At 41.5% G+C, this 15,285-nt stretch overlaps 1 protein-coding gene across 1 annotated transcript in view; it reads left to right on the plus strand.

Annotated features, from left to right (window-relative positions):
* The first annotated feature begins 2,961 nt into the window (after positions 1-2,961).
* Positions 2,962-15,285, plus strand: part of FAM19A1 (family with sequence similarity 19 member A1, C-C motif chemokine like) — a 492,146-nt gene continuing 479,822 nt past the window's right edge. Inside the window, exons 1-2 of the mRNA XM_006093757.3 lie at positions 2,962-3,441; positions 5,337-5,457. Of these exons, the coding sequence (XP_006093819.1) occupies positions 5,340-5,457 (118 nt within the window). The 5' untranslated portion in view covers positions 2,962-3,441; positions 5,337-5,339. The remainder of the gene's footprint in view (positions 3,442-5,336; positions 5,458-15,285) is intronic.

Below are 15,285 nucleotides of genomic sequence, written 5' to 3' on the forward strand. Positions count from 1 at the left end.
CATGGGCAACGTAAGTGATCAGCTTATAGCTCCTGGTTTATGAGAACTCTTAGATACTCCAGCTGCAACAATCAATGCTTTGGACCTAACACTGCTCTAATAAAAAACCTCCAAAGTATTTCTATTGTGGAGGGCTCAGTGAAGGTAGGAACTTGGTGAGATGTAGACACTGCTATCTCCTCAGTGCTTAGAACAGTGGCTAGGACATAAAAATTGTTTAATGAAAAAATGTTATATGAATAATACTGGCTAAAATCTTCATCAGTCAGGATAGATTTGGATATGCTGTAATAACAAATAGTCCCCAAGTCTCAATTGCTTAAAGAACAAACTATTGCTTATTCATTATGTACATGCATTATGGGTTGGTATGGGAAATGGGTGGCCTCTCCTCTTTGTAGCCAGTCGTGGATCCAGGCTGAGAGTGCAAAGAGAGGTCTGGGGAGGGAGAGGTGCTTCAACCTTTAAATGTTCCAACTTTAAAGCGGTACCTCATTGGCTGAACGTTTACAGTCCACCCAACCATGAAGGATCAGGAGGTGCAAGCTTACAGTTGCAAAGGTAGAAAGGCCCACACTTCTGTGAGATGTGTGAAAGTAGTTCACTTTTAGTTGGGAGAATGGACTAAATTGTCTTAAATATCAATGTGTATGGATGCTTATATTATTAGGATAAATGATAATTGGCTGCAATATAATCAACTACAATGTATTTGATAGAAAAAAATGGAAGTGTTGATATTCTTGTTTTATTACATACATAGATAGAAATTCACTTAAACCTTAAAGGGCAAGTCTTTCTTCCAATTTTTTTATTTTATTTTTTTTAAATTTTAATTATCAACAATTCCTATTTGAGTGGCTTGAACAGAATCCATAGAACATGTTTCAAGTTTGTTAAAATGAGTTGAATTCTAGATAATGAACTATATTGAGCCTTAATTAAATCCATAGAAATGAAAAAAAGAATGGTTACAGATTTTCAAAATGGTAGCCTTTATTAGCAAATGTGAACTTCCTTTTCATTTTAATTCATTAGCTAGCAAGAACAAAAACAAGAGCAATCATAGGGCAAAGACTAGTCTCCACACTGTTATTTTCCAAATGCCTGGAATGGACTCAATATTTGCCTCTTAAAAAAGTGAGTAATTTTTTGAGTGTTTTAATGTTAATGTACACTGAATGGCCAGATTATTATGACCGGCCAGATTATTATGATCACCCCATCAGTACTTCATTGATACTTCCAAAAATACTGAATATTGAAAACTTCCTAAGCAAATACTCTCAAGGTTTTATTATTATTATTATTATTATTTGCATAACTAATTCACTTCATTGTATTGATGGGGTGGTCATAATAATCTGGCCACTCAGTGTACAATGTAATAATTAACTTTGTGTAGTTTGTTTTTCCCAGAAATTGTTTTATCCCAGTATTTAATAGATGGGCTCCTAAGCTAATCACTGGGGTTTGCAACCTTCTCTATCACTTACTTGCTCTATTTCCTTCAGCAAATTTCTTAATCTCTCTGTCCTCTCTCAAGTTCACTGTTCATGAAATGGAGATAATAGCAATATGTTCTGGGGTCAGTGAAAAGGATTGAATTACACCTTACAGGAAACATACTATGGAGTAGAACCAGCACATGGTGAAGGCTTAACAAACATTAGCTGCTGCCACTGATGTTATTATTATTTTAGTCTTGATATTGCCCAGTCTGTGTCAACTTTCTATATATATTCACCAATACAACAATAATGAACCACAGAAAGGAAACATACAATACCAAGTAGAACTCTGGTGTTTGACTTATTTTTAACTGTAAGATTAGTAGTCACTGTTATCTTGAAATTTGTTTATTGGTTTGATTCACTAAACAGTTAAGTTACAAAGAGCTATTATGTGTGCACAGTGTAATGAGAAAGACCAGTGGGGAAAGACTGATGAGTCTGAAGGGCCCCTCACTCTCCCATTGTTTGTAAAATGGGAAGAGACAATGGCTTCCAGATATTCATTGCAGCAGCAAACCTTCTTTATAATGCCTGCAAAAAGGCAAGAGAGTATTCTGAAGCATTTCAAAAGGTTTTTGAGGAGGAAAATTATAAGAATTAACTTGATTTTCAAAACAACACGGAAGACTAGATAGTAGAATCTTTGACCATGGAGATCACATCCATCGTGTTGTCTGCCTTGTCCCCATGCATCTGCACATACTAGGTGCTTTATAAGGGATTTGTGAAAGAATTGAATGAGTATTTCTGAGAATCACTGCTGGTGCAATGCAGTCTATAAGTGACCTTACATTGTTGATATTTAGGTACAATCCAAACACACTAGATTTCCAAAGAAGAAAGTGTTCAAACCTTAGCACTAGAACAAAATATTGAACTTTTGAGTATTTCCTCTTCCCATCTCAGCATTTTATTTGAGAAGGAGGGACATTTAAAAATAGCGCTTTCAGCATATGTATTTGTCAAAACCCAGACTTTAATACTGAAAATGACATATTTCTATTTATTAAACATGTTAAAAAAACTCAGAAGGTTTTTATTGGGCTTATGCAGATAAACATTATATTGTATTCCAGATATGCCATATTCCCAGATTTAGCTGTCAAAACATTTGAGAGACTTGAATGTATATGAACTTACCAACATTTTTTGTTAACTTATTGGTTATAAGAACATTAAGGGGTTAGAAATGGCTCATATTTCACTTTCCCATTTACTTTAGAAGTCTAATACCCATTAACGTTATCAATATTTTGCAGAATGCTTTTTGCTTTTGTTTCTCCTTCCTTCTTTATTCTTTTGGCAAATGAGTGTTATTGATACAATCTCTAACCTAACGTACCAGGCACTACAGTGTTACAGTGCTGCTCGAGTTGTGGAAGAGTTAGTGGGCAGGTATTACATCCCACTGTAGCTGTAATAGAGGTAATGTCACTTTAAGACATGTGATACTTTACAGAGGAGGGATGTATTGAAACAGACTCCTGCTACTTACAGCACCGTGTAGCAGCCCAGCTCCTACATTTTGCTGCCTACTCTGCCCTGAATGCACCGGAGAGGGGATGGTCCGTCATTAATTATAAACTGATTCTCATCAGGAAACTGCACATTATCTCACCATCACTTCAAAGGTCTCGTCAGGCAGAGGTGACGCCAGGAGATGATTTAAAGGTGAAAATGACAAGGTTTCCAGCCTTCAAACCTTGGCTCCTCTTTTGACAATACAGTCTGAATGAACCCGATGTCTCCTTTATTGTGGAAATAGCATCAGAAGAGAAGAAACATTTTTTAAAAAATCCTGATAAAGAAGACTATTGGAAGCTCTCTTTAAAAATATCTCGAATTGTGGCACAGATGGGTTTTAGAAAGTGGTAGAGCTTTCCAATGAACACTAACAGAGAGCTCTGCTCCTGGCTGGATTTCTCAGGTAAGAAGCCTCTTTTAAGGATTTAAGATTCAGAAAGCAGATTTGTAACCTATTCAGTCTTCTCTAGGGAACTAGGTAAGGCTGCATGCATTATTTGGGGGAAAGCACCTATCAACATAGAGAGTAAGCTATGGGAGCGATATGTAGGGACCTTGAAAGTAATGCTGAGAATGAAAGAAAGTTAAATTTAAAAGAAAGGAAAAGAAATAAAATCCTGTAAAGGTCAAGTCACAGTAATCTTTCTGAGTGCCCAGATCAAGTGGGTGATGAAATGAGCAAGAGGCACTGAACTGTGAAATTTTGATTGTGGGAGGCTTTTTTCAAGTTTAGATTAATTCCTGCTGCATTTTAGCTGAAATTCACAAGCAGTCAGTGCATGCCACGGTCACCTCTGCTTTGTCTTTCTATAATTTTCAGGGTATTTTGCAAAGATCCCAAAATGCATTCATTCAGGCTTCCCAGGAGGGGTGTTGCTATTTAACTGCTGAAGAGAATGAATCTATGTTACACTGATAGTTCTGGAGACAATGAGCTAAATCTGTTGTATACAAAAGTAAACAGTGGGCAGTGAGACAATTAGAAAGTGGATGGTCCATCTGAATCCCAGACTGGGGCCGGAAAAGCACCATGCTGTTGAAAATAATGTTTTCCTACTTTGCACTTAATTATGTTTGTCACCATTTGTCTATTATAGTCCTAAAACCCTTCTTAAAGACATCTCTCTCTTAAAACCCATAAATTATCTTGTACTATGTCTGTATACACACACATATAATGCATATTTTTGCTTTCTAAAATTACAGTCTCTTGAAAGAGTACTAATTTCCATGAGTAAAAAAGCCACAATGGGAGGTCACTAGCAGGTTTTAAATATATAGTTGGAATACTTGAAGTGTATGATTTGACAATGGGAAATTAAAAAAAGAAAAGAAAAAGAAACAAACTTGGTTCCAAAGCTCTCTCTACCTAAGAGAATAGCATACACTTCACTGTATTCCTGTGTAGAAAATGCTTTCCTATCACTGGCTGAGTGAGGATGATGTTCAAGTTGATTAATCTGGCAATATGAAGTGCGGCAGAAGGTGTTGTTTGAGAAATTGGACATTATGTAGCGTAGCTGAGCCTTTGCAGCTCTAAGGTCCGTATGGGTGCAGATAAGACTGTCAAAGTTTCGGTGCCTGTGAAAAGGTGTGTGCTCATCCATAAATGCATACACCACCTGTATATGCATATTCATCTACACTGTACCTCAAATGCCACAACGGGATCCGAGGATGCGAAGCAATATTGTAAATTACGGCTTGCTCTATGACAGACGCACAGGTCTTGCATGTGAAACTCATTCTGGCTGAAGACAATTCCTTCTGATTTTAAGTCCAGCCAGAGAGACGGATTCTATCAGGAGATTACAACATGCCTCTGAGAAATGATTACTTAGTTTAGAAGATAGCATAGTGATTAAAAATTCATGACTGTAGAATTAAAAAAAAAAAAGAATCCACTCTTTCCTTTCATTATGTCAGACTTGCAATGAAGTTAGAATGAGCAGGAGTGTGCAGCTCTCCAGTGCCTGGAAAAACTGTCACAGATCAGTGTGTCAAGCAGGAAGGTTAGTTAGGATACTATGTTTCAAACTGCCTAAGCCATAGGCAAACTTTAATTTATTTTTGTCTTTTGGCAATTCTTGGAGTTTGGTTTTGCTGAATTTCACAAACGAATGCATGATCTTCCAGAGAGTGCTTTTCCTCAGTCCTGCTGCGCGGCATGACCTCTGCTGGCCTTGTTTTCTAGCAGCAGAGGGGCATGAGCCCAGACCCCCTGCTCTCCTCAGTGGGACTGAGTGGGCTGGGGCCTGGGAGCTGGGGCTGACCCTCCCTGTCTGCTGTCCCCTCCAGAGCATGGCGGTGGTCTCGGCGATGTCCTGGGCCCTGTACCTGTGGATAAGTGCCTGTGCCATGCTGCTCTGCCACGGAGCCCTCCAGCACACCTTCCAGCAGCCCCACCTGCACAGACCAGGTAAGCCGCTGGCTCGGCTCGCTGCAGCCCCCAGGCTCACCGCTGTCTCCTTAACAGATGGTGAAGGCAGGCGACTCCAGTGCTGTGGTCTGGGCAGCTCGCCTCTGAATTCCAAGACATATTGTTGGCTAGAGGCCTTGGGAAAAGGGGGTCACTAAAATGGCTTGGCGGTATTTCTATTAACTTCTCAAAAATGGGGTTGTCTGAAGAGCCCACCACACACACACACACACACACACACACGCACACACACTGAAAAGTCCTTTGTTTTGTGTACTTGGGCCAAAAATAGAATATTCTATAAGAGGTGGGATAATTTTCAAGACTTGGAGATTTTTTTAGGGGGACAAAAACGATCTTTGCAACTGACGAAATAATGTGTGTGTATTCTTGGATGCATTTTTATCTAGTGTAGATACTATCATCTTGGTGTGTAAGGGGCTAAGAATTTTGTGGGAATATTCGTGCCCAAACTGACTTTGGAAATAGTTTGTCAATGAAAAAGAAATTAAAAAGTAACTTACTATTTCTTGTCTGGTATAATCTGTCTTCCCTCCTTTCTCCCTTTCTTCCCTTTCTGTTCACCAGTATCTCCGCGGCTTCTCTCGGCAGCTTCAGGGGCCAGTTCCCCTGAACCTGGTTGGGTGTTTTCCCTGTATTGGATTTTGAGTTCTGGAAGCATTTTGCTTTCTTGATCTTTCTGTTCAAAATATGTTGTTTACCCTTTCGTGGCCTCGCTCTTAAATCTGGGGGTTCCTCGCCTCCTTTGCCTCGCCAGCTTTCTCATCACTGTTCCCCAGCTCGATCGTCCGCACCCGCTCAGCTTCTCAGAAAGATTTCCGTCCATTTTCGGTTTAGCTTTAGCCTTTGCGTCCATTTCCTGCACCCCCGCCTTCTCCCGCCGTCTCCGGGCGCCGCCCCCAGGTCAGAGCTCCGGGGACCAGTTGCGCCCGAGCTCGCGAGCCGCAGTTCTCATGGCTACCGGCCCTGCACCCCCCTCTCCAAACCCGCCGCCCCCCGGCCTCCCGCCTCCGCCGGCTTCCTCCGCCGCGTCCACGCCTCTGCCTCCCGGCTCCGCAGGCGGCGCTCGGGTCCGGATCCCGGCTCCCGGGCTGGTCCTGTCCTCCAGCATCACCTGCCGGCGCCCCTGCATCCGGCTGGGCGGCCGCCAGGAGCGGGTGCGGCAGGTCCTCCCGCGCGCCAGCTGCTCCCGCGGAGCCCGGGTCGCCCGGGAGGAGGGTCGGGGGTTGCCCGAGATCCGGGCTGCAGCCGCCGGGGCTGCCTGGGGCCCAGCCACCCTCGCTCCCCACGTCCTGGAGGAGGAGGGAGGCGAGGGCCGGGGACCCCGCAGGTGGGCCTGGGTCTCGCTCCATCGCGGGGCGCGCCCGCCTTTCTGCCGCGTGGGTCCGGAGTCCGGAGCCGCACCGCCGGGCACCCAGGCTCCGGTGCCAGGCGGAGGAGCCGCAGACGTGGGTTTGGGAACCCGCACGTCGCCTCCAGTCAGTTAGTCACGGATCCGTTCTGGCAAGAATGTCTTTGACTTGTTACATAGTCATACAAATCGCGCGGGGAACCTGCATTCCTGGTCCTGCTTAACCGCAGGGACACTTAACAAACGCAACTGTGGTGAGTTTCAGTTACTCCCCAGGTTAATGCAAGTGGCTCGGCCTGGCCCTTGTGCAAGTCCGTGCAAGCCCCTCCCCCTCCTCCGGCCTCCGAGAGGGAAGCTCTGAGGGACGGGGTGGCTGAGACCACAGGGCAGTGACGGCCATTGGCGGCCAGGCCAGTCATTCCCCCCGAGCCTGGTCCCCAGGAGGCTGTCAGCACTGCCTCTCAGGGCAGAGAACAATGCCAAGTAGCCCCTGAGGAACTGGCAGTCCCTTGGCAAAATCTGTGAAAACTTTCAAGTTATGTCAATGCATGGACTCACTTGAACTGCGAAGCCATTCGGAAAGGGGGCGTGGCGGACGGGCGGGGGAGGGGGGCTTAGGGGGAGGGGGTGGCATATAATGAAGCAGAGAGCAGAACTGGCCATGCCTTTTAACATTAGTGCCCTGACCTTGGGCAAGTCCCTTTTCTTCCTGGGCTCCATTTCCCTCCCCTCGAGGATGTTTGGGGTGTAAATGGAGCAATCTCCTCGGAAGCGCTTTGTAAGTTGTAAAGCTCTTCATTAATATCAGGAATTACTGACATCGTCCCACTTACCAGCTGAGGACAGAAGGCCAGGGATGTTGATGACCAACATTTGCGGTTCACACATCTAGTCCATCCACCGAGGTCAAAACTTCGTTTTTACTTTTGCTGTTGTTTTAAACTACATGGTACCTGGCTAGCATAGTCACCAAATGCGATGTGTCTTGTTTTCCTCTCGATGCATACAGTCAGGAGAAACAGCGCAGTTTGCAATAAGCTCCACATACACTGTCTCTGGTAATCAATTAATCTTCGGGGTTTTTTTTTTTTAATGAGGGGTTATGACTATGCTACGTAATAAACCCATGTCTTTATGAGGCTTATTATAAAAATGTTATAATTTTAAACTCAGAAACACACCATTAGGTTCTGGCTGAAGTGAAACTCAGTATTAGTTTTCTCATTGTCTACCCTCAGAAATTGCTTATGATCACCAATGCATAGTGTTATGTCATCAATCTGTACTTCAAATACCCCTGGAAACCAGCGCTGACACCAATTTCAACCCCAAGTGCTTTTATATTTGAGACTCATTTCAGATTCATTGATGAAATGAAGAAACTATAAATATTCTTTCCAGACACAGAAAGATTAAAACGATATTAAATTGAAAGTCCAATGTATGTAATATGTTTATTCAACTTCCTTGGGGTTTTAAGAATAGCTGAAAAGATTAAAGCAATAGATCTTGGACATGGCAATATTCTAGATTATTTCATTCAGAAACGGTCTTCTTTAATGCGGCCTTCTGTTTTGATTTTAAGAGTAAATCTATGCTTTTTGTGATGAGATCTGGGATGTTTCCCTTTGGGGTCTTAAATCTTCAGGGACACTAATGAAATGTGTATGAAAACAAGAGAGAAATCGGGCCAGTTCTCTGTGACAACCCACCTCTAAATGAGCAAATAAATAAACAAATAGCTGGATAAAGGAGCAAAGAGGAAAAACATAATCTTATTTTCTCAAATCCGTTCAAACCAGTGACTTGATGAGGAAAAATGAGACCCCAGCAGACCCTGCGCTTTGCCACATTTGCCTAAGCTTGAAAAATCGCCTCTTTCCTGGAGCAGGAGCAGGCGGACACCATGTGCATACCAAGCACCAGGAAATGGGAGAGATGACAGATCTTTCACTCAGGGCCCCAGCGGAGGGAGAGCGGGACTTTAAGGCCGCCTCCTCCGCGCTGGACCGGCCGGCCCCTCTCTCAGCCTCTTACAGGCCGCCCCGCCGTCCCCTACCCGGTAAGATTGATGGCGCTCAGGTCCCAAGCAGCCAATCGCAGTCTCTCAAGAATGAGCCACCGCACTGACAGATGCGTGGAACTGATCCCAGGCGCCCCTGTTCCGAGTGTGCGGCACCTGGATGGCACCAGCCAGCCAGGGTCTTCCGAGGAAATGGCTCGAGATGTGGGCCAATTTCTGCTGTCAACACATGGAACCAGCGCGGTGCTTTTGTGAGACCGCGAATTGGGGCTCTGCCTTCTCACTGCAGTGGGTGTGTACACACACAGAATGAGAATATGTAAACGAGAAAACGGACAGATTTTAATATATTCCCCTGCACTCCCTAAGCACTTCCTATTTTTCGTCCTCGCAGTGCTAGGAACGAAACCATTTATTTTCAGTTACTCACTAGTTAAGGAAGATTAAAACAGTCAATCAAATGAAAGTGAATTTTAAAGTTACACAAATGAGTAAAATGTGCGATAGATTAACAGATCTGTAATTGCAATAATTTAATATTTGGCTAAATCGCATTTTTATTGCGGGAATAATGTAGGAAATTGCTATACCAACTTGGAGAACACTCACGCCTATTATATATGCAGTACAGCGAGGAGGAGGGCACTCCATTGCGAAAGGCAGCCTAACCAAGGATCCTTGACAGTGGATTTCGCTGTCCAGGGGGTTAAAATAGCTTCAAGTCCTTCTAATCACCAGTTGTTGGGTAACAGATAAAAAAGGATGAATGGTTTGCTAAATGTAACTTTCTAATTTAGCATTAGTTTCCTCCCTTATGAATATATGAATTATGACAGCAATTTAAATGGTTACTTAATTTCAAATGTGAGGGTGTGTGGGTGTGTGTGTGAAGGGTTGTCCTTGAAACTTAATAAAATATGGATAATTTCAAAACACTTTAGTGAGAAAAGATCCTTGAGAGTCTCTAGTAATTTAAAATTATGTAGATAAATTACATGAGACAAGAAGTTATAAGAGCCTAATGAATCATTTATTCTGCAGTCACTGCTATTTTATTGACAGGGATGTAGGGAAATGATGTATAAAAAGATTGCTCTGAATAGAATCATCTGTGTAACTTGCACCTAGCCTGATTTAAAGCTATATTAAGCAAACTCTATTTTTAGAGGTATGCATTTATGACTTAATTATTACACACTAAACATTACCATTCATTTTAAAGTGTTTTTTAAATTAAAATATTAAAAAGCATTGCTTCATACTTATTTTTACCTCATTGTTCCTTATTACTTTATTGAAAGCTGCCAGAGGCTTATGCATTAGAATGCCAAGGCATTGCAATAAAGAGTTCTTTTAGCAATTGTAATATAAATAGAAATAGTGAGGACAATAGTGACAGCATATTGCTTTTGAAGGATTTGGACTAGTACAAGGCTGCTGAGTTAGTGAATTGGTGTGAAGTTTAGAGCAGACAGGTTGATATTTGGTGTAAGCTGATGCTTGTGATAACCCATTGATCATCTGTTTGATAATACTGACCTCATCCCAAAGTCAGAGGGCAGCTATGGACAATTGAGAAGACCCCAAATTTCAAAACCAAGTAAGAGATGCAAATAAATATTTTCTGTCAAACTCACGAACTTAGAATTATTTCAGTGCTATATAAGTACTGTTACTCATGTGAACTCAACCCTATGCCCTCAATTCATAGGTAAGGGAAATAGATATATCGTACTACAAACAAATATTTGGAAGTTGCACAAATGATCATTAGCCTTCATTTGTTAATTTCTTAAAGTAAAACCTCTTCCAATTTTAAATTCTGTATAAAATTCTCAAAGCTTGAGTGTATAAACTGGTACAGCATTTTTAAAAAAACACAATTTGGCAGTGTCTCCCAAAATGTAAAATGTGCAAATCATAACAATTTCATTTCTAGACATTTATCCTAATAAAGTGATTGAAAAGTATGAAAAGATGTATGTTAAGGTTTAGTTATTACAACAATGATCTTAGTAGCAAAAAGTTAGAGGGGAGTCTCATTTCTCTCCGAAGCGCATTGGTAAAACAAATTCTGGAACATCTACGCAATGGGATTCACTGTGGCTCCTGCAAAGGATGACATGTTCATATTCCTGTGCACAAAAATGCCCATGATCTACTGTTGACTGAAGAAAACAAGGAACAGAAGACTCAGCATCGAAATAATTTTTGTGGAAAAAAATATTTGCACATGCATAAAAATGTCAGAAAGAACATGAACATTGTTTATAAGTGTTCTCCATAGTGGGAGAACTAAAATAAATGAGTTTTTTCTCTAATTCTCTATTTTTTAGATTTGTTTTTAGTATGGGTATATATTGCTTTTTTAAATAAAAAGCTCAAAATATTTCCTACAGATAGTTTTATGGTAACATTAGAAATATTATCAAACAATATTTCCAATTTAAAGAACAGAAAGAAGGATAAGTAGGGAAATATCATGAAGCCCTTTTCTTTTCAAGAGCTTCCAATATTCAATATTGAGTGAAATGTCTAGGCTAACATTTCCCAGCTCACAGAACACTGTCTCCTCCTGATACCCCTGGGAGACAGCTGCTGGGGGGCGGGGGGGCGGGGGCGGACGCTCACTTCCTGGTGTGTCCTCTCTCAGGGGCTGCAGTGCGTGTTGTGTGTAGAGGTTTTGGGAAGTTCGCCAATAGGAAATCTGATTGTGTTGAACTTATATTTCCAAACATTTTTAATTTGGTCAACATCTACAGTGCCTATTCATACCACAGATGTGTGTTGAGGAGTGTGCGCCAAGGTAATTCTGGAATCCTGTGCTGCTCATCTTTTTATCTCTCACTTCTGGTGAGAAACTTGACATGTAATAGGTGCTCAGAAAATATGTGAAATAATAAAGGAAAGAAGGAATGACTGTACTGGTAAAATCTTAAGCTTTTCCTTATTGGTTATTACCTGTAAGCGAGTGTGTGTTTATAATTAGGTGCTACCTCCAATGAAGAGCGATGCAAACATTGAATTGGCAGTAGAACTTGTGTGTATCTGTGCAATATCTTGGAGTAGATATTTGACTTTATTCCGTATTTGACAGCCATTCCATTAATCAAAATAACCCAAAGAATATTCTTACAAATGTAGTAAAAAATTAAATCCTTATGGTTTTTCAGTCATGGCATGATTTTTTCCCTCTAGACTCTAGAGTCTAGAGATTTAAAATCTTGGTCTTGGGGGACTGAAGAGAAAATTCACTTAGCAAATAGGGAAAGGATTTTTGCTTTCAAATTTTTTGATATCAAGAGAAAAATTCACTGTATCTTTGTAACAGTGAGAAAATAACTCTACATAAGCATTTTTTTTTCTTTCTTTGGGGTAAAATGAAGGTTAACATTCTCCAGCCACAATATTTTTCTCATGGATTTTTAGAAAGAGTGGAAGGGGCGGGGGAGGGAGAGAGAGAGAGAGAGAGAGAGAGAGAGAGAGAGAGAGAGAGACATCAATGTGAGAGACACATTGATTGGTTGTCTCCTGCTCGCCCCTGACTGGGGCCCAGGATAGAACCTGCAAGCCAGTAGGTGCCTTTGACCTGGAATCAGACCCTTTGGTGTGGGGGCCAATGCTGTAAACACTGAGGAACACTGGCCAGGGCAAGATGATTTTTTTTTTAACAATTTGTGTAAACGAATAGAATTCTCAAAAGATAATGTCTTCAAGGCACTTAGGGGCCATCTTGGTCCACCATTTCTCCTTCTCTGTCTTTATATAATAAAGTTGCAGAGAAAGAAAGAGAAGTAATATTATTACAGTGACGTTCTCTCAGAAGATGGATAGGTATGCTGCAGCGGATTCTGCATCCATGTAGGGAAGCGGGCAAACCAGTCCTCACTGAGTATGGGAGGAGGAAGACCTCCTACGTCCTCAGCCAAGGTTGTTCTGCTGGTGCAATTGCCTGCATTCATCTTATTATTCCTTATTAGACCATCTTTTCCAGGGATGCTCCATTTTACCCACAAATAAAACCAAGCTAACTGAGTCTGTTCACATCCCTGGGATTTTCCTGATTTCCTCTTGCATGGATGGAGAAAGGACTAAGAGTCATGTGCTTTGAAGCGAAGACAGAATGCCAGGGTCCAGATTTAGATGAGCCACCACACACAGTGGGGGGAAAGGCATGTTAAGACTTGAAACTGATGGTATATCTTGGGTTGGGGTCAGTAGGCCAGCCGGTGATATGTCCCACTGAATACATATTGTGTAAGTTTTCAATAAATATATTCTGATCAGCAAGCAAGAATACTATATGCTTTAAGGATGACATACTACCAGGCAAGCAGCACATTAAGCCTTTTGATGCCTAATGCCAATGAGGAGAGAGCACCGGAGTGAGGATGGGCTGCTGGAGCTCCCAGGTCTCCCTTAAGGAGTCAGTTGCAAGGCTCCAGATGAGAGGGATGGAAGGAATCAGGGATTTTCACACAGAGCCTAGCAACTCCAAGAATATACCTTACCGAGCAGTAAGGTATAACCTGCCACATAGTGAAGCTATGAGCTGCCCAAGGAACTGATTCATTGATTTTATCCATTTGACAGAGCAAGATTCAGTATAAAATCATCTTTGTATAATTTTAAAAACCTTCTGCTAAAACTATTTGAAAACGTTCTAGATGATTTCATCAATGAGCAAGCCAAACACCTTCATAGACCAGTCAGTTAACAAAACTGATTGGATCAGCTGGAGGACCAGGCATACAAAATGCTGGACTGTGTCAACTGAAAAGCATATGCACTGGTAGAGGGCACATCTGAGATGGGCTCAGTACGACCAGAGCATGCAATATTTTCAGGTAAGATGGAAACCTAGACTTTTGGGTACAATTTCCTTATCTTTTAAGTGCCAGGTGGGCCAAACAAAAGTTGACTCAGTGCCATATCCCACCTGAAGGCTGTCTGTGTGTGACAGACACGATTATCTCCAGCTCCAACACTGTTCGATTCCTAAGAAATTTATCAAATCCTTTTTTGCAGGCAGGGTGGAGAGAGGTGAAGGCAATGGAGCCCCAAAAGGAACTTTTATGCACATCTGTGTTGGCCTGCTTACAGTTATGCCCATGGTCTAGTCCTAGCCTGAGTCACACCCAGCGTGCTGAAACCCTGGGTTTCTGCCCCCTTTGTCTGACACTGGGGGTCTGAAAACAGTGAGCATTTATCGAATGAAGGCAATGGGCTGAACAGAGGTCTCATTTAAATTTTTGCTAAAAGTCCATTAATTCTCCTCTAGATTAAGGTGTGGGGAAATACTAATTTGCAAATGTAATAAGCCAGAGGGAAGCAGCAGGCCTCATAGTGATACCTGTATAACCCTTAATTGAACATTTTATTAAAATTTTCAACATCTTCTCTAAAGTCCACTGATAGGTTGCAATTTATCTTAAAACCCAAAGCTTTTTTTTGTGATTCTTTTGATCAAGAGATTTAAGATTTCATGTGTCTTGCCCTGCCGATGTGGCTCAGTGGTTGAGCATTGACCCATGAACCAGGAGGTCCCAGTTTGATTCCCTGTCAGGGCACATGCCTGGGTTTTGGGCTTGATCCCCAGCATGGGGGTGTAGGAGGCAGCCAATCGATGGTTTTCTCTCATCATTGATGTTTCTATCTCTCTCCCTATTCCTTCCTCTCTTTGAAATAAATAAGAAAACATAAAATAAAAGATTTCATGTGTCTTCATTTTGTATATGAAAGTACAGACTACTTATTAGTACCCCAACTGAATGATGATTCTACTAGAAAGGACATGTAACTAAGGCTGGCCGAGCTTTCTCAATTCAGTATTTTACTAGAAAAAATAGAATACTTTTCTCTTGGAAACATTGAAAATGCCTGCGTGCAAATAGAATTCATGCAGTTTGGGGAAGCACAATTTATCAGTGTATCCTGAGTGTTGTTTGAGTTGTTAGTGATTTTCAGTTATAGTGTGGGTCTAGTTTCATTATCAATTAAGTTTGCTTGGGCTATTTAGTAGTCTGTAATGATGCATATTTACATATTTTGGATTTTAAATTTGTTGGAGACTGGACTTTAAGACATTCCTGAATTGTGGTATCCTTGTGTGAAACATGTATATCCAAACCAGTCTCACACTTATTTGTATGGTGACAAATCTGTACTGCCTAAGAGCCTATTCGAGCAACGTAAGTCAAGGTAAGTAACATTTTATGTTTATTTTTATGTCTATTGGGCTCCATTTTATAAAATATGAGCATGTTAATAGGCTTATGTTATTTTATAAAGGTAATTAGTGATTCATAAATGTACCCTCTAGGTATTTATTACCTAAGTATTTTTCCCCTGGGAAGTGGACTCTGGTAGGAGTTTGATATTCCACTTCCTCAATGTGCTGTGGTAAGGAACATTTGAACACCACTGTTCTATG

Source organism: Myotis lucifugus, unplaced genomic scaffold, assembly GCF_000147115.1.
Source record: "Myotis lucifugus unplaced genomic scaffold, Myoluc2.0 scaffold_123, whole genome shotgun sequence".
Classification (NCBI taxonomy): domain Eukaryota; kingdom Metazoa; phylum Chordata; class Mammalia; order Chiroptera; family Vespertilionidae; genus Myotis; species Myotis lucifugus.